The sequence below is a fragment of the Pseudorasbora parva genome, chromosome 2, assembly GCF_024679245.1.
Source record: "Pseudorasbora parva isolate DD20220531a chromosome 2, ASM2467924v1, whole genome shotgun sequence".
Taxonomy (NCBI): domain Eukaryota; kingdom Metazoa; phylum Chordata; class Actinopteri; order Cypriniformes; family Gobionidae; genus Pseudorasbora; species Pseudorasbora parva.
In genome coordinates this window covers 27,104,444-27,127,603 of record NC_090173.1, presented here as the reverse complement: position 1 = coordinate 27,127,603, position 23,160 = coordinate 27,104,444, and the positions used below count along the sequence as shown (strand labels likewise).

At 41.8% G+C, this 23,160-nt stretch overlaps 2 protein-coding genes across 8 annotated transcripts in view; one reads left to right on the top strand and one right to left on the bottom strand.

Annotated features, from left to right (window-relative positions):
• Positions 1-557: 557 nt before the first annotated feature.
• Positions 558-4,900, top strand: nkiras2 (NFKB inhibitor interacting Ras-like 2). Of its 2 annotated transcripts, none has more exons than XM_067414234.1 (4): positions 558-631; positions 837-995; positions 1,081-1,322; positions 3,849-4,900. In XM_067414234.1, exons 2-4 carry the CDS (start codon positions 902-904, stop codon positions 4,086-4,088), a joined length of 576 nt encoding a protein of 191 aa, XP_067270335.1. In that variant the 5' UTR covers positions 558-631; positions 837-901; the 3' UTR covers positions 4,089-4,900. The 2 variants fall into 2 exon arrangements, with proteins under 2 accessions (XP_067270335.1, XP_067270344.1); XM_067414243.1 differs by having other exon boundaries at positions 595-631; positions 890-995.
• A 3,867-nt stretch (positions 4,901-8,767) lies between these two features.
• znf385c (zinc finger protein 385C) overlaps positions 8,768-23,160 on the bottom strand; it is a 129,494-nt gene continuing 115,101 nt past the window's right edge. For 5 of the 6 annotated variants that reach the window (XM_067414154.1, XM_067414183.1, XM_067414193.1 and 2 more), the window contains 3 exons: positions 21,725-21,823; positions 21,176-21,268; positions 8,768-12,732 (listed from right to left, as the gene is read on the bottom strand). In XM_067414154.1, the coding sequence (XP_067270255.1) occupies positions 12,505-12,732; positions 21,176-21,268; positions 21,725-21,823 (420 nt within the window). In that variant the 3' untranslated portion in view covers positions 8,768-12,504. The remainder of the gene's footprint in view (positions 12,733-21,175; positions 21,269-21,724; positions 21,824-23,160) is intronic. The other variant, XM_067414164.1, reaches the window with a different exon arrangement.

The following is a 23,160-nucleotide window of genomic DNA, read 5'->3' as shown; positions in this document are numbered from 1 at the left end:
TTTGGATGCTAACTATTTAAGTAAAGAAAGCTTTGCACTTCAGTCGAGTCCCATGCACTTAGGCAAAATCAGCATCTTCATATGGAGAGATATGAGTTTGGAATAACAGCATGTAGGCACAGCTACTTGCAGCTACCTGACTGGCACAGCCTTAATATTGTACAACAGACCAATTAAATTAAGCATTCTGGTGAAAGTGTTCTGTACAACACCCTTTCTGTTTTCAGTAGCATTTCTGTGATTTTGATATAGATCTAATATGTTTTGTCTATTGACTTGTTCATATCCAACAATGCATATACCTATGAGATTCGTGTCTTAATCAAGTATTACTTTTGTTTTGTTGAAACGAATTTTACATGTATTTTACATTATGGTTAATAGCCAGGCTGCATGACCAACCGTGACAGAAAATAATAAATGTGATTTACTGAACCACATTTATTTAGCCTATTTCCCTTATTTCATAAGAGCATTTATTATTATCGGATATCGGAAATATGCAGGTATCCTTATGAAATATGACTGAATGTATTGCTGTCCTCCCGACAGAAGAGGGCGCACTGCATCTCGACAGAACTGGTGTCAAATTTCGTCGAAGACTAAAACACATAAACAGGAAGAGAGTACGGTGAGTTCAGTCTTTCTTTAATCGCTTACTTTGGTTATTTTCATTGATACATTTTATTATCAATTAAATATTTGTATAATGTACGGTAGTCTGATGCACTCTGACGGCGCAGCAGCAGGTGTAACGTTAACGAAGTTGTAAGTTAGCTTATATATGTAGCATTATAGCACGTCAGTTCAGTGTCCATATTCTCTTGTTTTTACAGAGTCCTGCCTTTTACTCTATTTTCTTTTCTTTACTTTAATGAATACTAAGCAGTTGTAAGTGATCATGGGTAAGAGCTGTAAGGTGGTGGTGTGTGGCCAGGGATCAGTGGGGAAAACTGCAGTTCTGGAGCAGTTACTGTACGCCAACCATGTTGCAGGTGAGTGTTGTGACAGTTAACTTACCTGACTAGTTTCTCAAAACCCAGAATCAATGGACAGATTCACACAATACCCACTTGACAGGTTCAGAGACCATGGAAACACTGGAGGATATTTACATAGGGTCTGTGGAGACGGACCGTGGCACCCGAGAGCAGGTGCGGTTTTACGACACGCGCGGGCTGCGTGATGGCCAGGAGTTCCCGCGGCACTACTTCACTTTCGCGGATGGATTCGTGCTCATCTACAGCATCGACAGCAAAGAGTCGTTTAAACGCGTAGAGGCATTGAAGAAAGAGATCGACCGCTGCCGTGATAAAAAAGAGGTTTGTGTGCTTGTTGTATATTTTATCGTTATAAAGTTTTGGGTCTGTATGAATTTTCTTTTTTTAAAGGCACACTGTAAGTTTAAAATATCCAAAATTAAACTCTAGAGCAGTGTTAAATGTTTTGTTGACTTGTGTACTTACTATATTTATATGTTTCCATCTCAAATGTTTCCAAGAATGTTTAAATTTAGAGAAATAAGGCTTTTATTTATTTATTTATTTCTTTATTACACCAGAACACAGACCATACATGCATTGCCCCATCAATGACATCATACCCGCGTTACCCTCTATGGAAACACAGGATGCTTTAATAAATTATGTTTTATTAGACAAGGGAACAACTGCTTGGATACATTCTTGGACATAAAACTAATCCTATAGCCCAACACATTGTCTTATCTTGTTTTCTTGATTTACCATGAGTACCATATTTTACCATGCCTAACAGTGCTCCAGACTAACTTTTTACCTTGGTTGCACTAGTGCGCCTAACTTTTTATATTTAGGTGAAACAGCAAAAAATGTAGGTGCACCCAAAAATTCCCCCGACTCGCATCGCCTTTAACACCAATTTCAAGGTCCCCCTTTTATCACGCTTCATTTACATCCATATATATTATAAAAATGACAACAATATAATCAAAACAATTATATATATATATATATATATATATATATATATATATATATATATATATATAATATGGATTATAATATAACAATGCACTGTCAAAAGAGTGATGCCGAGTCGCTGACTGGCACACAACGAGTACATATAACTGTTTTGTTTTGGTGGTTTGCTTGATGATTTGAGTATAGGTTTTTTTTACTTTAATGGTAATGTTAGACTTTTTTAAAAATGTGATTCTCGGGATTGTCAATGACATAATTTAGGGCTCTCTCTCTTTATCTCGGTCGCTCGCACACACGCGGGGCACACCTTCAGTAAAATGGACTCAAACTGTTGCGTTTAGTTTGCTGATACTCCTGTTTGACTTTCTGGTGCTGCTCAGGTCGCAATTTCAATCAGGTCGTAAATCACACACAGCACAGAGCAGGAATATCAGGAGTCTGGACCATAACCAATCAGAGGCAAAGATCCGCCCCATCTCTGTCTCTGATTGGTTTAGACCACGACATGATCCAACCATGAGTGTTTGAGTTCTGTCAAAGGAGAAAAAACACTTAGTTCACAGAGGCAGTGGATGCAATGACGTTAGGTGCACCGGTGCAACCTAGTAAAAAATTGAGGTGCACCCTTACAAATTTTAAGCGCATGTGTGACCAAATTCGTCACACTAGTCTCATAGTAGCTGCCCTGCAAACGCACAGAGTAACATGAGTACATCATTTTTACCCCACATATGCATGAATGTGCCATAGAAGCGGAAGCGGCGACTGGCATAATAAAAGTCCCAACCATGTGCGCTGGTCTCTCATTAGCAATCGCTTCTGCAGCATCGTTCAGCTCGGTCCTGCTCTGCTTCATACTACAGTAACATTAATTATCTCATCCATGAACATGACTTCTGCCCGAGTCCCATCCCGTTTCTGTTCCACCGTGAGGTGGGAGGTGAAGACCACATCTCCCATCAATCTGCGCTCAATCTCTGCGTCATCAATCAACGCCTTTGTTTTGAATAGGCGACCTCTAGCGGATGGAAAAACAACATCTTGTACCTTTAATATTGATACTTTTATTCAGCAAGGGAACATTCAATTGATCAAATGTGACGGCAAAGACATCTGTAGTGTATCAAAAGATTTTGTTTTATTTAAAATAAATGCATCTCTTCTGAACTTTTATAGTCAAAGAAACCTGAAAATATGTTTCCCGGGTTTCCACCAAAAAATATTGATAAGAAATGTTTTTTTGAGCATCAAATCAGCATATCTGAATAATTTGGATCATGTGACACTGAAGGCTGGAGTAATGATGCTGAGAAATGCTTCAGAAATAAATGGCATTTTAAAATACATTAAGTTAGAAAACGCTTATTTTATATCATGATGATTCACATTATTACTGTTTTTTATATTTTTGATCAAATGAATGCAGCCTTTTTGAACCTAAGAGACTTTTCAACAACATTAAAAAAAATCTTCCTTAGCCCAAACTTTTGAAGCGTTGTGTATATTTAGCATGAAATAGAGACTGACATAGTCGAAGCATGCTATTAGAGAAGTGCTAATTAAACGTCGCTGTTTAGCCATTCAAACCCATTTTAACCAAAACCAAAATTGTGATGCATCAGTAGTTATTAACATGTTTTTAAAGTGTAATATTTCACAAAATGACTGCCTTGGTGAGCACAAGAGACTTCTAAAACAAATCTTCCTGACACCAACATTTTTAACAGTGTTTCAAAGTATGGAATCTTATTTCCGCCACTGGATAAAAAAAAAAAAAGGTAAATGCGGAAGAAAAAAAAAGGAACTCGCAATTCTGACTTTATAATTTGATCTAATAGAAGTTTTTTAGAAGTTAAAAAATGTACTTACATTCTTTCCATCTCATAGGTGACTATTGTTGTTGTGGGTAATAAGTTGGACCTGCAGGATCAGAGGAGAGTGGACAGCGAGGCGGCTCAACAGTGGGCACGCCAGGAGAAGGTCAGACTGTGGGAGGTCTCTGTAACCGACAGACGAACGCTCATTGAGCCCTTTGTTCATCTGGCCAGCAAAATGACTCAACCTCAGAGCAAATCTACCTTCCCTCTCAGCCGCAAGAACAAGGGCAGTGGATCCTTGGACAGCTAGAGATCTAGAAGATGGCAATAGAGCTGACTGAATAACCTAAAGATGTGTTACAAGGGAGACGTGAGACACTCAAATTTATGTTTCGAAACATTTTAACTTGGCGTGCCATTATAAGCTGTATGTGTTTGGCACACTGAATGAAGTTACTGCATTAAGAAGTTTTATATTGATAAACAAATATAGAGTTAATGTGTTGTGGGATTATTTATCTTATGCTTATCTTGAAACAATTGTCTGACAAAACAAAATTCTTTTACACTGAAAAATATATACCTCTACATTGCAAAAAGTTGTTACATCCTGTGTAGGATGACTGGTCTTGTTCAATTCAGATAATGTGTGTTGTATAAAATTTGAATGATTTGAGCCATGATATATTTGTGACATCAGCTTGACGGAAGATTGTCTAAATTTAGTTAATGCAGACTGCATGGATGTTTTACTTATTTTGTGTGAGATAACACATTCCTATTTGTTAAAAATGTTTACTGATTTATTCCATAAGAATGCCTTTCTAAGTAAGAATCCATAAGTGAAATGTGATCCATGTGTTTGCGTGTTTGTTTGTGTATGAGTGAGACAGTTAAAGTAATACCACTGTGCCAATTAATATTTTCGCCCTAATGACACTGCATTTTGTGAGACAAAATATTCTTTTTTGTTTTTTTAAGATGTTAAAAATACCTTTTTAGCTGAGATTGCTTTCAAATACATTTCAACATGTTTGTTTAAAAGCATCATTAAGCTTTTTTTGTCTGAAAAAAAATACTGTATGAGCAGCTTTTTAACATTTTAATAAAGATGCTTGCCTTGGAATTGTTTACCGTTCATTAATGCTTTATAATCTAAATTAGCGTTTAAAGGGTTCATAACAATCTCGTGTTAATCTTTAGTACCTATATAGTAGTATTGTATCCTTCATATTTGAAGAGTGTTTAGTTTAATTACATTTATAAAAGTGATTTGCTGTACCGATTCTTTCCTAAAATAGCCAAGCTTGTTTAGGCGTGCAGTGGGCGGAGCTAAAGAGTCACAAACAGATACAGGTCCTTCTAAAAAAATTAGCATATGTGATAAATGTTCATTATTTTCCATAATGTAATGATAAAAATTAAACTTTAATATATTTTAGATTCATTGCACACCAACTGAAATATTTCAGGTCTTTTATTGTTTTAATACTGATGATTTTGGCATACAGCTCATGAAAACCCAAAATTCCTGTCTCAAAAAAATAGCATATTTCATCCGACCAATAAAAGAAAAGTGTTTTTAATACAAAAAAGGTCAACCTTCAAATAATTATGTTCAGTTATGCACTCGATACTTGGTCGGGAATCCTTTTGCAGAAATGACTGCTTCAATGCGGCGTGGCATGGAGGCGATCAGCCTGTGGCACTGCTGAGGTGTTATGGAGGCCCAGGATGCTTCGATAGCGGCCTTAAGCTCATCCAGAGTGTTGGGTCTTGCGTCTCTCAACTTTCTCTTCACAATATCCCACAGATTCTCTATGGGGTTCAGGTCAGGAGAGTTGGCAGGCCAAATGAGCAGAGTAATACCATGGTCAGTAAACCATTTACCAGTGGTTTTGGCACTGTGAGCAGGTGCCAGGTCGTGCTGAAAAACCAAATCTTCATCTCCATAAAGCTTTTCAGCAGATGGAAGCATGAAGTGCTCCAAAATCTCCTGATAGCTAGCTGCATTGACCCTGCCCTTGATAAAACACAGTGGACCAACACCAGCAGCTGACATGGCACCCCAGACCATCACTGACTGTGGGTACTTGACACTGGACTTCAGGCATTTTGGCATTTCCTTCTCCCCAGTCTTCCTCCAGACTCTGGCACCTTGATTTCCAAATGACATGCAAAATTTGAGCAAAAGTCCAGTGCTGCTTCTCTGTAGCCCAGGTCAGGCGCTTCTGCCGCTGTTTCTGGTTCAAAAGTGGCTAGACCTGGGATTTTTTTTCTGGAAGTTTCTACTCCAGACTCAGTCCACTGCTTCCGCAGGTCCCCCAAGGTCTGGAATCGGTCCTTCTCCACAATCTTCCTCAGGGTCCGGTCACCTCTTCTCGTTGTGCAGCGTTTTTTGCCAAACTTTTTCCTTCCCACAGACTTCCCACTGAGGTGCCTTGATACAGCACTCTGGGAACAGCCTATTCGTTCAGAAATTTCTTTCTGTGTCTTACCCTCTCGCTTGAGGGTGTCAATGATGGCCTTCTGGACAGCAGTCAGGTCGGCAGTCTTACCCATGATTGCGGTTTTGAGTAATGAACCAGGCTGGGAGTTTTTAAAAGCCTCAGGAATCTTTTGCAGGTGTTTAGAGTTAATTGTTGATTCAGATGATTAGGTTAATAGCTCCTTTAGAGAACCTTTTCATGATATGTTAATTTTTTGGAATTTGGGGTTTCATGAGCTGTATGCCAAAATCATCAGTATTAAAACAATAAAAGACCTGAAATATTTAAGTTGGTGTGCAATGAATCTAAAATATATAAAAGTTTAATTTTTATCATTACATTATGGAAAATAATGAACTTTTATCACATATGCTAATTTTTTGAGAAGGACCTATACACACACACACACACTTCATCATGGCCTTATTCCTGGATAACTTTCAATTCACTCTACACTTTTGTTGACATTATTTGCACTTATGTGCCGATTGCCAACAAAATGCACATTTGATGCAGTTACACTCACCTGTGGGTTTGACTCGTGACTAGAACAAACAAACACACTTGCAGAACTCTGTTTCTGCTCCTGCAAAACAAACTGTATCCACTGTTCCCTTAACACTGGGTTATTTGGGCTGAACAAGGTTATCTTTCCCCTCAACCAGAAACACGCTTCTTTAGTGATATTGTTGATTTTGTGGTCTAAAGACAAAATAATAGCGCTGCCGACAGCCCAGCTCCCCAGTGCCCATATAAAGAACTGCTTTCATAAAATTCTTTAGCCATGTTAAGCATGAGAATCCAACTCAAATTAAATCGTTTTCTCCCACATTCAAAACAAACAGACATCATCTTGATGTTCAACACAATTCTGTTAAAATTTCTTTCAGGGTTTCATGACCTTTTAGCAGTGTAAATGAGTCAGAATGCATTAAATAGCATTAGACAGCCCCCTAATGTACACAATGGTGAAACATCATGGTAAAGAGAGTTTTATTTTTAAGATCAGATTCATACTCCTTAACAGAACAGCAGCCATTATGACTGAATGACCCCAATGTAACTGCAGTCTCTCTCAATCTTTAGGGGGAGTAAACGGGAGAATTGGTTTTATTTGCCCTTTATCTTTCTTTTTATGGAGTAGATATTTCATTTCGTTCATGGCTAGATCTGCAGTGACCTTATAATGGAGGGCTCTCCACTTCTTCAGGGGAGAGAGAGAGAGAGAGAGAGAGAGAGAGAGAGAGAGAGAGAGAGAGAGAGGTCTGTGTGAATGTGTGATGAACATGTCTAAAGTTAATGCTTGCTTTAAGCTACCCTTGTATCTTGTATCAGTGTGCATCACAGCATTTACAGTTAACAGATCAAAGATTTTGCATTATATAAATTAACCCATTTCAAACTTCACAAAACAGTGTACAAAAATGTCAGTCTCTCAAAAGGGGAAAAGTGAATAAAAACTATTTAAAAATTGGACAAAATATATTGCAGCCATTCAGTCAGACCAGTTCAGAATTTAACTTTACAAAATGCACAAAAAGTTTTTGTTTTCATAGTTTTTGACCCATGTAACCTTGTAAGCACTGCTTTTAGAATTTACAAACATTGAATAAAGTCATCAAACATCATTCCTTCTTAAAGCTACAAACGTTATCCAGTCAATAGCAGTAAGTGTATTTGAGTTCAGTTTCAGTTTTTTCTTGGATTAACATTAATGACACAAATCACAGCAGCAGCCAGCGGGTGTAATAGACTGCTGTCACTTTAAGACCTGATGCACATCCTTTCTCTTTACGTACATTTGCTGCCTTCACTTGCCATCGAGATTATCATAATTAGCGTGTCTTAGGTTTAAATTGCATTAGATGATGGAAAAATGGATACTATGTTAATTGCGTTAGCTACTCCAAGCTCAATTTCAGATTGAACATTAGTCTGGGGAGTCTGCTCTGTATTTTCTACTGCACAAAAGGCATGATCAACGAGCAGAATAAAAAATGAAATGAAAATGACTCTGTATGAAATTGGATAGTCCTTCAACCAATCAGACCACAAGAGTCGTGATCAATGGACAACGACCCATCGCTACTCTATCAGTTACCACGTTAAACCTGCCAATAGCACACCAGGTGGATCTGCCAGTCTGTGATTGGTTCCCACAAAAGTGTAACAGAAGCAGTAGAAATGAATGTATAGGCTTCCAGACTGAGCTGAAGGGCGAAATCAAAATCGCTGGCACATCAGGCTGGGTTTACCCAGTCTAGTTAGCTACACCTGTCAGTAGTAGACTACCCGCTTCAATCGTATTGCAGTTCTCCACATAAACACAAGGTTGAATGATTGTAATGAGAAAGAGGGTTTTTTTTTGCATGTAGTGTTCTATAATGGGTAACAGAGAATTTTGCTTAGTGGGGCTGGGTTTATATAAAGAAGTTTCGACACATTGACTAGCTGTCATCCTCTCATCAATAACCATCAAAAGAACAGCCAGAGCACTGAGTGGAAGATCTAATCAATTTATTTCTCTCTCTCATTCTCTGCTTTATTTTGTTTTTTACGCATTCACACACACCCTATACAGAGAGATAGCAAACAAGTCAGAAAACCAAGACACAAAAACCTATGAAAATACGTTTCCCTTTGTGTCAGCTGACAGGTCAGATCAATGTTAGATCAGTCACAGACAGAAATGTATCGAGCACAAAGAACAAATAACATATATAATGTCTGTCAATATTTAAAATGCGCAATACTGGCCATGTCCCTATTAAGCATTACTGAAATCTTCTCTTCTTGCTTCATGCCTAATAAACATCTAGTTGGATTGGACACAATTCACATTTTTCAGTTCACACACACACATACATACATGCACATTTTCACATGAGGCTCCATGATTTTTAAACACATTGATGGGAGAAGGTGATGATTTTTGTGTGCTTTTTGATCATGTGACAGTTTTGCTCTCTTGTGTGTAGTCTTTTGGATTATCCCCCCACCCCCCAAAAACCTTAAATTTGGCATTTACACATTAAAGAGTATATATTTTGGCACAAGGCAGGCAAACTAGTGCAGGAAGTAAACGGGAGTGTGATTCCAATAGTAAAATTAGCCCTGAACCAACACAGAAGAAATGGAAAACCCCATCCACTCTCTCGTCACTGCTGGCAACGGATGTTTCCATGACCGTCCTGTGACAAACAGATTCCATCAGTGTAAAATAAACAGAGGGAAATGTCAAATTAAGCCTTCCAATGTCCTTCAGACTAGCAATAGGAACACCGTCCACCCTACATCATTAAGAACGATGGAAGAAACATGCGCTAAAGATAGAGAGAGAGAAAGAAATGGAATCATCTTCTGTTTTCTTAAGAAGGTTCCAGTTTCTGTCATTATTGCTTAAAGATTGAATTTCACTGAACTTAAAAAGAGCAACAAATAAAAACAAAACAAAAACAACAACAAACAACCATAAATATATTTTGGAATTGTTCCGTTTTGGACAACACGTGAAATCATCCACCTATCAGAGACCATCACAATCATAGGTATGATAACCAGCCATATCTGCTGTATGGACCTCATAAGGACAACACAACTAGGAATGGTGCAGTTACGTTTGTTACGTCTTCTTGTGCATGAAGGTATCCACTGATGGACCAATGTTATTTGTCATTCGCTATATGTCTTTCAGTGGACCTTATGGAGATCAGGTTTGAGAGTTATCAAAACACACACGCACACCCAAACAGGAGAATTTGATCCAAGCAAAGTCCTTGTTCTAAAGTGTCCTCAGAAGAAAACAAAAAGTCAAAATGTGTCCATGTTGTGCCTCTTGTATTGTCAATATGGCTGTTGTTAGCTCTGTTCAAGGCCCCAGGCTTCATTCTCAAAATGGCGAAACGTCCTCTGAAAAGCAAGAGCCCTGAGTGGGCTTGAGACTCACTTGCGACTCCAGGCTCTCAGGCCTCGTCTGGGTGTTCGAGTCTCAGCCCGTTTTTAAGCAATGTTTCTTTTTTCCGTCGCCTTCTTTCTCTTGCGTGTGATTCAAAGCACTTTGATTTACAATTTGACATAGAAACTACACAATCTCATCTACTTCTCAATTAGATTATCTCCTTATTTCAGTATGGCGACAAAAAGTAATAACTTCATCAAGTAAAGATCGTTCTTATCACATTAATTACAATACCCAGATAAAGAATCTACTTTAAACATCTCATAAAATTCTACATATTTACTCTAATTGTATATATTATAAATGTTAATGATTCACTTTTAAAAGCTGTATTCATAAAATATTTACAAAAAGCTCTTTATGCTAGGGCATGTTTAAAAAAAAAAAAAGACAGATGAAAAATGGCTCTGATGAAACATTGACTTAACAGCAACATCTAATAATTCTACAGGTCTGAAGTCAGATGATCAGTCTTAATCCATCCAAAACCATCAGACGACACTAATCTGGGGCAAAAGCGGCGTGACTGTGCATTCTGACAGGAACACCTTTAAACTTTTATATGTTTAAAGGAAGTGTATGTAAGTTTGTGGCCAAAACTGTACTGCAATCACTTTCAAATGACTGTAGAGCGGTGTATTCCCTCTCCCTCTCCCCCTGACGCGAGGTTGCCAGATAGGCTGCAGGATCAGCAGGAACGTTTGTAGCAGCAGCTGTGCTAACTAGAGCAGATCTGGCAACCCGGATGCCCAAACACTACTGACTTCGTGATTGGACGATAGGTGGAAGGCGGAGCTTCAGGCCAAAACACAACATGTCAACATCAACATTCAGTTGAGGGCTGCAACAACAACTTTTAAATGACAATATCCTGGCCGGACTACTGTTATCAGTAATATAAGAATTTGAAATGAACATGATTTCTTAATGTCTAGAGACATATCAGGGCCATTTTATGATTCATTGAAATACATTTCTTACATACAGTTCCTTTAATATGTTTGAAATTGAATACGTAGATGTGTAAGCGTAATCTTAAAACACTCTCCTTTTAACGGTACTGATGCATATTCACCAGCAACCATTACGGTCACTATGTTTTGGCAATGGCTCCTCTGTGCAGCTAAATCATTAACACTTCCAGAATCGAAATTTTGTTCTGAATAAAATCTACGGAGTAATGAATTCATGACAGGTTTCGGATCAAACACACACGCACACGCGCACGCGCATGCGTCGATAACATGGTGAGGGTCTAGATCTTAATCAAGATGGGACGCGGACAGGTTTTTGACAGGCGTACTGACCTTTGCAAGTCCGTAATAAGGAAATACTGAGATCAAAATATGCAGACATAAAAGGCCACGTCAAACTGAACTGTAATCATCTCATCTAAGATCGTGAGTGTGTGTGTGTGCATCTGCAATTTCAAATCACCTAATCTATGCATCAACTCCGAGAAAATTACGACACTGATTGGGAGCGAGTGTGTGCTGCCTTGCTACCAAATTGTCACCGTCGTCTATTAGACTGGCACTCTGTGTTACTCTGTGATTACCCATGACAGAAAGCCTTAGCATCTGTAAACTGACAGACCAGTGAGGTTTATATTTGTAACAAAAGTCGATTAGATGAGGTTACTCGCAATGCGTGTGAATACACTGACCGACAGCAATGTATCCACATGGAACGACATGAAAATAGACTAGTGAAAATTTAACATATTAAAAAAAAAAGCATCAAGTAAAGGGATGTTTGCATTTTCTCACTAAACAAACAGCTAGCGCAGTTATAGGTCTCTAAAATTGGCTTTCCTCTAATAAATTATAGAATAAAAACCTGATTAATATCTGTATAATGATAAATATCTCATAAAGCAAAGCTAAATATCCTTCTTATAGCTCTTTCACTCCCTTATCAGTCAGCTGTCAATCAAGCGTTCATCTGCATAGTGCATGGTGTTAGCAATGAGGCCCCTCCCGTTTACCATATATGGTCTTGCTCTCTCTCTCTCTTTCTCTATCTATCTCTCCCACACACTCTCTCTCCCTTTGCTGCATAGTTCGAGAGTGACGCTCTCAGAGTCACAGTCTTTGAGGAGGATAGGGAACACTATGGGAGTGTGTTTGTGTTTAGATACGTGTGTATACAGCGTGGAGAGAGCGGGAGCACGGACGAAGTTTGCACAGAGACCGTCAGTACTGAGATTGGATCGTAAGACTAAATAACGTGAATATGCGCCCTTGTTGAAAGAGCGTGTCTATTTCGTTTATGGGTGTTCAATAAGGGGAAAATATGATGGGAGTGTGTGTGGCTCTCAGAGGTCCGGGCGCTGGCCTAAAGAGGGCGGGGCCGAGGATCGGCGTCTGAATGAAAGTGGTGCCCGGTGGGTGGCGCAGTGCAAGTGGATTGGCCGCGACTGTGCAGAGGGTGGGCGGAGTCATGTGGGTGGGCAGGAAGCTGGCGGCCAAATTTTTTGTTAATTGCTTCTGTAGAACCAGTTTAGTCTGAGAGAGAGAGAGAGAGAGAGAGAGAGAGAGAGAGAGAGAGAGAGAGAGAGAGAGAGAGAGAGAGAGAGAGAGAGAGAGAGAGAGAGAGAGAGAGAGAAAATGAGTCATAATGCAAACAGCTGAATATATCATAATTTCTGTGCCACTAGCTCAGTGATTCTCAACCGTTTTGAGTCACAGGCTCCCCATCGTCTAACATATTTTTCAAATATTCCCCCATATAGGCTAAAATATTTTCATTAATTCTAATATTTCTACTGTAATTGTGATGAAAACATTTTTATTAACAGAAACTGGGAGTAATTATATATTAAATCAAATTAACCATGACTCATTTTGTGGAGGTTTATTTTTCTTCTTGAAAATAAGAAAATGTAAGGTATAACTTTAATCCACAACGTGGAGGCAAAGAACCACCGGACGCAAAAATTCGAGAAATCAATATTTTTTTACCCAGCCCTACTGATCTACACAGTTTCCATATTAGCCATTGTGGCTGTGGACCATTTTGAATTGTGTCCTAAAATGCTGTATTTTATTAACGGATTAGCGCATCGTTACAAAACTCTGTATGTGTCATCGGGACCATGCCCCGAAGGTACTCAAAACATTTTGAGACAGGGCCACCTTGTGGTAAAAGTTATAATAAGCTTATAACTTTTGCTTACTTTTGCCTATATTAATGATACTGGGCAGGCTTATACCGCGTTCCAGGCAACCTGTAACCCGTGTTTTTCCAACCTTCTAGCCGTGAAAGTGCACTAGAACTCTCACGCAAAATAACAATGGCAGACCCTACTGATACAATGTTTATGGAATATATTAAAAACCAAATTGTTCGTTAAAATAAGGTATTGCTCTAACATTATTTATCCGCAATGTTATGCATTAGCAGCAGCTTTTTTTCAGTCCATTGAGTGCAAGAATAAATTTCCAAATATACAAATTACATAAAATAAAAGGTATAACAGCTTCTCTTGCCTTATGCGCCGTTTTTTCCTCCTCCTTTTCCCCTTAAATAAGCAAGGAGTAAGCTACTTTGTCGATAGAAATGATTGTATATGAGTATAAACCCCGTAAAGTCCACCATGCTTTGTTTACATCTATCTACCTCAATTCCTTGCACTCAGGCAGTTTGGCGTGACTTTGCCTGGAACGCTACAAAATCATGAGTCATTATTTGAAGTCGCAACTTACGGGCTGAAAAACCTGCCTGGAACGCAGCATAAGAATAATTAGTGATACAAATTGTCATATTTGCTCAAACTTCCTGTCTGCCATGTTGAATTTATTAGAAAACCTACTTTTTCTAACTCCTGCTAGATCATTGGTCTGATTTTCATGAAAATGGGTTCAGATCATCTTCAGATCATGCTGGCAAAAATGTATTAAACTTTTTTTTTTTTTTTTGATAGACCAAACAGTTCTTGAGTTAATGCTTCAATTAATTTGTTGGCATGATGCCAAGCGTATTCTGAGTCTGTAACTCTGCAACGCTTTGGCATATTGACGCAAAACTTTTTATGTGTCATGATAATTTGATAATAGCGCCACCTATTGGTCAAAAGCAATTTACCGGTAATCATATAACAATGATTGTATTTTTTGATTTTTCAGCCATTTTGATAAAAAAAATAATCTAAAAAGCTCTTTAATTTCTTATTGGTGCAGTTTATCTGAAGCTCCCAGTCCTTCTAACCGATAATTGCTGCTTGCAGCCATATTTTTGTGTTTTTAGTAGTGCTGTCAATCGATTACACATTTTTACGAATTATTTACACATTTGTCGTGTAATTAAACATGATTATAAACATTTTACGTTTCTTAAAATTGGTCATCTTGTAATCATTTCACAGTTACCCTCCAAATTAAATAAACAAAACAAATATTTATTTTAAATATATAAATATTTGTTGTAATTGCAACAATGAAGGCCAACTTTCTGCACTGCATAAATACTACATTAAATATTTAATAACTCATTTTTATTATTATTATTTTTCTTCAGCGTTACCTTTGTTATTTGATTAATATTAATGAAAGGCATCACTAGTGGCTGCTATTCCTTTTAAGTCCTCATGAAATCAAAATTTACCCTATTTACTTTGTTAGCACATATTAAATGTCTTAGGGTGAACAATTAATCGGTGCAAGTTAAAACAGACAAAAAAAAAAAAAAAAAAAAAATAGTTAAATGCGGTTATCTTTAATCAATATCTGAAAAGTAACTTCCGGTCTGGAAGCGGTGTTTCTTCTCAGGTGATTTCAGTTTGACAGCTTAGATTTGAATATCCTTAACTACTCCCCTGCAACTGTTTGTCTGCTATGAGCGATCAATGGAGAGATGGAGCGCTGAGGTAAAACCCTGCTCTCTTTTCAATATTACGTTTCACTTGGAAATACATCACAGTACTGTAGAAAACTCACTTGCTACTTCCAGTTCATTGGGACTTTAAGTCTGCCGCTGCTAAACATGACGCAGATCTGATGCACTGTCACTTGCATCTTATTTTCTCCACAACTCTCAAGTTCATTTAAGACGTTATTTAACTCATTTAAGACTGCTCGTGTGAACACTCGATAAAATGGACATTTTGCCATAATTCTGTTATTGTTCGTTCAAGCACGAAAGAGAACTCGATTCTGCTTGCATGTCTTTCAGACAAGGGCCATGATCAGGGACTCGGCCACATTCATGTACACGATAAACTGATTCAGGAACTAGAAAGATAGAAAGCTGATTGAAACAGACAGGGTTTTATCTTTTGTCTTGTCATGCTGGAAAGGTTCTAAAGCTTTTGCAAGAATAAGAGCATGATCAAATAATGTCACGCAGGCCAAAGGATGGTAGAAAAAATGGATGCTGCATTAATCACATTAAATATTTGTAACACATTAAACTGAAAAAAAAAGAATTGCGTGCATTAATGCACTCATTTTGATTTTTTTGGTTTTTAGCATTTTTAATTCATATTTATTAATTCATTAATATATTAAAATAATTGAAATACTTTTACATCACCCTGTGACCCCCTTGTAAGTTGAGAACCACTGCACTAGCTGCACCATTTAGGATGACTGTTTTCAAACAACTTTCAAATTCCCCTTAACATTTAGTCCCGACCTAATGTTGTTATGTGGTGCATAAATGATACACTACATTTTTAAGAGAATCTAACCACGGACTGTTAGTTGGCTTCAAGTTCCCTATCTCGAGGGAACTTCGAGCTGCGTCGAAACGCTAGGGGACGCCTCTGCGTGCCATGTCATGAAGCACTTGTGTAATCAGTCCAATAGCGGGACGATACGTCACGGGCGGGTGACGTCATCGACCAGGAAGCTATAAAGCATGCCCGGACCAAACAGTCACTAGCTTCTGTGTCTTCACAAGCGCTCTGTGTGATATTGTATGTCCATTTATTGTGTGTGTGTCAAAAGAGAAAAGAGAATGTCTAGTCAGTTCAGGCGTTGTGTTCCTCCCTGCCCTCGTTACATCACGGGTGGAGATACACACGACCTGTGCGTTATGTGTTTGGGGCTCGAGCATGCCCAGTCAGCTCTCGAGGGGGTTGGCTGCGAGCATTGCGAGAGTCTCCCAATGCGTACATTAAGATCACGCCGGGCACTCTCCGAGGAGAGTGCTTTAGCTCGCGGTCCTCAGGGCTCGGGTCCCGCTGCTGCCGAGGCACAGCGAAGGCTCGCGTCTTGGGGATCGCAGTTAGATCTGGTGGCGGGGTTAGAGACGGGTGATCACCTATCTCTGCCTTTACCCGCTGGATCTCAAGCCTCAGCTCGCGAGTTGGAAGCACGCTCTGCGGTTTCTTCCGCTCGCGCTGAGGCACAAGATCAGCTGCAGCACTCCAGTTCCGAGGAACTGGATGTTGTAAGCGTAAATGAAACTGACGAACTACTTCCACCATTACACACACACGCACAGGAGGAGCTAATGGAGGTTGTCACTCGCGCCGTTGCCAGATTAAGTTTAGACTGGCCGGCCGAGCGTTATGAGTCACAAAAGCACACAAGCAGGCTAGATGAAAGATTTCTGCCCTCATATACACAACCTCCTAAGCGGGGCTTGCCATTTTTCCTGGACCTCCACACCGAGGTGTCGAGGTCCTGGGCTAAACCAGCGTCAGCCAGAGTTTTCAACCCGTCAACATCTGAATATTCAAATATAAACGGGTTGAAGGCTCATGGTTATGCGGCGATGCCGCGGGTGGAAGAGACGCTCGCGAGCTATCTCTCCCCCGAGTCAGCATCGTCGCTGCAAGCCCCGCCCCGCTGCGCTGCAAGCCCCTGCAAGCAGGGCGTACTCGGCAGCCGGGCAGGCGGCCGCCTGTTTACATACGGTGGCCGTCCTGCAAGCATATCAGGCAGATTTATTGGGGGATAAAAATGAAGAAACTGAGGAAGTGGGGAGAAAAACGATCGCCGAAATTAGACGGGCGGCAGATTTGTCTCTTCGTGCCACCAGGGAGACGGCCAGATCCATCGGCCGCTCTATGGCAGCCCTGGTGGCCACGGAGAGACATTTATGGTTAAATCTATCAGATATAAAAGAAAGGGATAAGAAGTTTCTGATGGATTCGCCCGTCTCGCCTACTGGCCTCTTTGGTGACGCTGTAACAACAGTCGTCGACCGTTACCAGGAGGCCAGGAAGCAGGCGGCGGTGTTCTCAAAATTTCTCCCCCGCAAATCATATCCCCCAGGGGCTGCCGGGCGGGGGCAGCCCCAGCCGAGTACGTCCTCCTCCGCAGCGCATCGAGCGCAACAGAAACAGAGCGTGGCCGCTCGGGCCCCCCCGCAGAGAGAACGGGGGTCCGGGCGACGCGCTCAGCCGGGACCTTCCCGCGGTAGGACGGATCTGAGGACCGTCCTTATCGCTAGGAAGGCCTCGGCTAAGAAGTCCTGACGCCAAGAGCGCAGGGCTTCCGATGGCAGTCCCCTCCGGGAAAGTGCGGCTCGCCGAGGCGCCCGCTCTTTCCCGGTGCCATCGGGGGGCCGGTCTGCCAACCCTGCCACCATTGGTGCTTCAGGGCGCGGCGGTCCCCGGCGAACGCATATCTCCATGTCCGCCCGGAAACGTAGCGGCTTGGGGATGTTCGTGCCCTCTCGGGAGGGCCCCTGGGCGGTCAGTTCGGTTGCTACCTGCCGGTTATCCGTTACAGGACACCGGGCTGACCACACAGGAAAATCCAGAGACCAGCCTCGAGAGGCTGGTTCCCTTAGTAGATTTTCTGGCAGCGTGGAAACTTCTGCCGAATGTCTCAGAATGGGTCCTGCGTACAATAGAAAAAGGGTACAGAATTCAATTCGGGTTACACCCGCCCGTGTTCAACGGGGTTACTGCCACGGTAGTAAGCCCCGAGCAGGCTCTGGTAATGGAACAAGAGGTACAGACTCTTCTGCGAAAAGAGGCTATAGAGCGGGTCCCTCCCCACTGCAGAGATTCGGGGTTTTACAGCCGGTACTTCATAGTTCCGAAGAAGGATGGGGGGTTAAGGCCTATCTTAGATCTGCGTCATCTAAACAGAGCAGTAAAAAGATTAAAATTCAAAATGCTCACGATAAAACAGATCGTGTGTCACATCAGGTCCGAGGACTGGTGTGTCACGATAGATTTAAAAGATGCGTACTTCCACATCTCCATCCTTCCGCAGCACAGACAGTTCCTCAGGTTCGCTTTTGGGGGAAAAGCGTACCAATATCGAGTGCTGCCATTCGGTCTAGCTTTATCGCCCCGCACTTTCACGAAGTGCGTGGATGCAGCTCTGGCTCCGCTCCAGGGCATCCGCGTGCTAAATTACATCGACGATTGGCTAGTGTTAGCACAGTCGAAACAACTGGCGGTTCAGCATCGAGATGCTGTTCTCGCCCACATGAAGGTGTTGGGGCTAAGGTTGAACGAAAAGAAAAGTATGTTGACGCCACAGCAGAGCATTACTTTTCTGGGGGTAGTTTGGGATAGAGAACGATGTCGGCTCGGCTATCTCCGCCCAGGGTAAAAACGATCCTGAATACCGTCAACCAGATAAAGCTAGGCCAGTCACTCACTGTCAAACACTTTCAAAGAGTGTTGGGTTTGATGGCAGCAGCGTCCAACGTGATACCTTTTGGCCTGCTGTACATGAGACCCTTGCAGTGGTGGCTCAGGACCAAGGGGTTCTCCCCGAGGGGAAACCCTTTTCGCCTAATCAAGGTCACGCGGCGCTGCCTCCGTGCCTTGGTGAAGTGGAAAGATCCTTGGTTCCTTTCCCAAGGTCCAGTTCTGGGGGCTCGCTCGGCCCAAGGTCTGTGGAGGGGCCATCAGCTCTCCTGGCACATAAACCAGCTGGAGCTGATGGCTGTGTTTGAAGCACTCAAACACTTCCTCCCAGACCTACGGGGCCGCCATGTGTTAGTTCGATCAGACAACACTTCAGTCCTCTCGTATATAAATCACCAGGGGGGATTGAGATCGCGTCGGTTGTTGAAGCTCACGCATCACATTCTGATATGGGCCCAGGGCAAGATACTCTCGCTCAGGGCGATGTACATCCCGGGGGTCCTGAATGTAGCGGCAGACTCCCTGTCGAGGCAGGGAGTGGTGCCAGGGGAATGGAGGCTCCACCCCGAGGTGGTGGAGGAGCTGTGGATCCGCTTTGGGCGAGCCCAGGTGGATCTGTTTGCGTCTCGAGAGACGACACATTGTCCAGCATTCTTTTCCCTCACACATCCAGCCCCACTGGGGCTGGACGCAATGGTACAGACGTGGCCGAGGCTGCGTCTGTACGCCTTTCCCCCTCTGGCGTTGCCCCCAGGAGTGCTGGAGAGAGTCCGCCGGGACGGGCTTCAGCTCTTATTGGTAGCCCCGTTCTGGCCGGGCCGAGTATGGCTCTCAGACATCATGTCTCTCCTAGAGGGTCCTCCCTGGGAAATCCCAGTCAGGAGGGATCTTCTTTCACAGGCCGGGGGGTCAGTACTGCACCCGCGCCCGGAACTGTGGAAACTGTGGGCTTGGCCCCTGAGGGGGCCCAGTTCATAAACATGGGTCTATCGACTGAGGTGATAGAGACCATGTTGCACTCCAGAGCACCATCCACAAGGAGACTTTACGCACTCAAATGGAGAGTTTTTGTCGCCTGGTGTACGCACCAGACTTTGGACCCTGTTAACTGCCCGGTCGGTTCAGTTCTCGAGTTCTTGCAAGAAAAATTCTCCGCAGGGTTATCCCCGTCGACTCTGAAAGTGTATGTGTTGGCGATATCTGCGTATCATAATCCATTAGATAACGCGTCATTAGGGAGACACCCGTGGGTCACGCGTTTCCTCCGTGATACCTTGAGGCTCAGACCTGCGGCACGCTCCAGGGTGCCGACTTGGGACCTGGCCATAGTGCTGGAAAGCCTTATGTCGGCTCCCTTCGAGCCGTTAGAGGAAGTGTCAGAAAAGTTCCTCACACTAAAAACAGTGTTTCTCCTAGCAATTTCATCACTGAAAAGAGTAGGAGACCTACAGGCTCTATCAGTAGCACCTTCTTGCCTTGAATTTGCACCAGGAATGGTGAAAGCATTTCTCTTCCCGAGGGAAAGATATGTTCCCAAGGTCCCGACCAACGTGCCGGGACCAGTAATGCTGCAGGCTTTCTGTCCGCCTCCGTTCACTAGTCAAGACCAAGAGAAGCTAAATCTGCTATGTCCGGTCAGAGCCCTAGATGCATATGTCCACAGAGCTGCCCTGTGGCGAAAGTCAGAACAGTTGTTTGTATGTTTTGGGTCCTCCAATAAGGGAAAACCGGCTTCAAAGCAGACGCTTAGCAAGTGGATAGTCGAGGCTATTTCGCTCGCTTATGAGTCGGTCGGACATCCTTCACCTATGAGGGTCCGCGCCCACTCTACTAGGAGTATGGCTGCCTCTATGGCTCTTATTTCAGGAGTTTCACTGTCAGAGGTTTGTGATGCGGCTGGGTGGTCCTCTCCGCATACATTTGTGAGGTTTTACAATCTGGACGTAGCCTCTACTCCGGGGTCCCGGGTGTTTCTGGGTTAAATCACACAAACAGACATTTGGGACTCTGGCGGCGTGGGTATTGAGGTCCCCTAGCGTTTCGACGCAGCTCGAAGTTCCCTCGAGATAGGGAACGTCTCGGGTTACGTATGTAACCATGGTTCCCTGAGAGGGAACGAGACGCTGCGTCGAGATGCCATACTCCCGGCATGCCTGTGATCGATTCGTTCGACTTTTTCAGAAGCTAGTGACTGTTTGGTCCGGGCATGCTTTATAGCTTCCTGGTCGATGACGTCACCCGCCCGTGACGTATCGTCCCGCTATTGGACTGATTACACAAGTGCTTCATGACATGGCACGCAGAGGCGTCCCCTAGCGTTTCGACGCAGCGTCTCGTTCCCTCTCAGGGAACCATGGTTACATACGTAACCCGAGACGTTTGCCACTCACCTGTGAGGACAAAGAGGAAAGATTGCATTGGCTGATAACTTTCTTCATAGCAGACACTGCACCGCTCACATAACCGTTCCATCTGACACCCTGCTGCAAAAGATCAGGAGAGTTGAGCTGCTATAACAGAATATGTGTGTGAATAGCAGACATAAAAATCATCTCGATTACACAAAATTACTCCTTGTATCAGAATGAGCCTGTTTGCTTGCATCCTCCCCTCAGTGTCTTCCTTCCCTTCCTCTTTCCATGCTGAGAAGAGGCATGCTTTATTATCTTATTCTGTCAATCATCAGTCCTATTGTTTGAAATCAAACTGCTCTGTTCTGAATCTGATTAGATATGACTATTAAATTTACATTCATGCATTTGTCTGAAGTGACCTACACTGCATTCAAGATAAACATTTTAGCATTCCCTGGGCATTGAACCCATGACTTTGACGTTGCTTGCACTATGATCTACCGTTTCAGCCACAGGAATGCATGACTATAAGCATGTAAGCCACAGAAGTGTTATGTACGTATGTGTGTGTTTGTGCGTGCTCACCGATGCTGCTGAGGTAGGTTGGCTCTTGGTGTGAGGGTTGAACTTGGGCTTCGGAGGCTTCCCAGCCAGTCTATCCTTATGTCTTCGGCTGTTCATGTGCTTTAGAAAAAACACAGAAATAAAGGTGTATTTTTATTGCTGCATTTTCAAGTTGTTTTAATAATAAACAAAATAAGAGCAGCGTTTCCTATTTCCCTAAAATAAATCTTTCCCTTTTTAGTACCTTTTTAGTCACCCCATTCCCTCCCCTCTTTCTTTTTCAACAGGCTTCATTTTGTTTACTTTACACTTCAGAGACAGCTTAAGGCAAGCATGAAATACCACTAAATGTCATGTTCCTTAGGCCTGAGAGGACAACAGGCCATCAACAACCACACACATACACACACACCTATTTCTATTATTATGAGGACCTTCCATGGGCGTAATGATTTTTATACTATACAAAGTTTATATATACTAGTATGCCCTAACCCTCCCCCTAAACCGACACACCATAGAAAACTTTCCAAAAGACATCATTTTGTATTATTTATAAGCTGTTTTTGGCTTATAAATTTCCCCCCAAGGACAAAAATTATACTATTTGGTTAGGACATTGGTCCTCACATTTTAACAGATACACACACTCGCCTCATTCATAAAACGAACATAAAATGGGTAAAGTGTTCGTAAAAGCATTTCTGCATTCAATTTCACTGTGGTTTTGATTCATGAACAAAGTATTTGTGTATATAAATTCCATGAAGATTTTCTGATTAGCTCCAATGTCAAAATGACAAATATGACCATATAACCATCATATAACCATGAAAACATCACAGACAAGGTGTCAACAATTTAACCCCCACCTAGGGCCGTAGCTAGGGAAAAATATTGATGTGGGGCCCCAACACCCTCCACTCATATCATATACGGTAATGGTAGGCCTATAAGATATGGGCATGGAAGCCTGCATCTGGTGCCATGTACCTAATAAGGATTTCTTAAAAATAACTAAGACTAATAAATAGATAAATGCAAATAAAGGTTATTGCTTTTCCTTAAATATAAAAAAGCTGTATATAAATATTATAAACAAAGTGGCATTTAGCGATTAATAACTTTGTTTACAGTCTTCAAGCAATTATGCAAGACAACAAAAGACAAGTAATTGATAAAATAAACTTTTTTAAAGTAGGCATACCAGAAATATAATAGGCCTATAAAATGTATTTCCACTCAGCCATGTGTCTAACAGTTGAGGTAAAGATTCAGAAGGGAAAAGGATGCAGTCAACTGTAAAATAAAACCAATGAAGTTCCTCACTGTCTTCATTTTTGATATTTTATTAAATAAAGCTAATAAATGTCTCCTTCAATAGCACTGTGTTGCATTTGCGTTTTCTTGACAGTAGGCTATTGTTAAAAATATCACATCAGCAGCCAGCAAGTCTG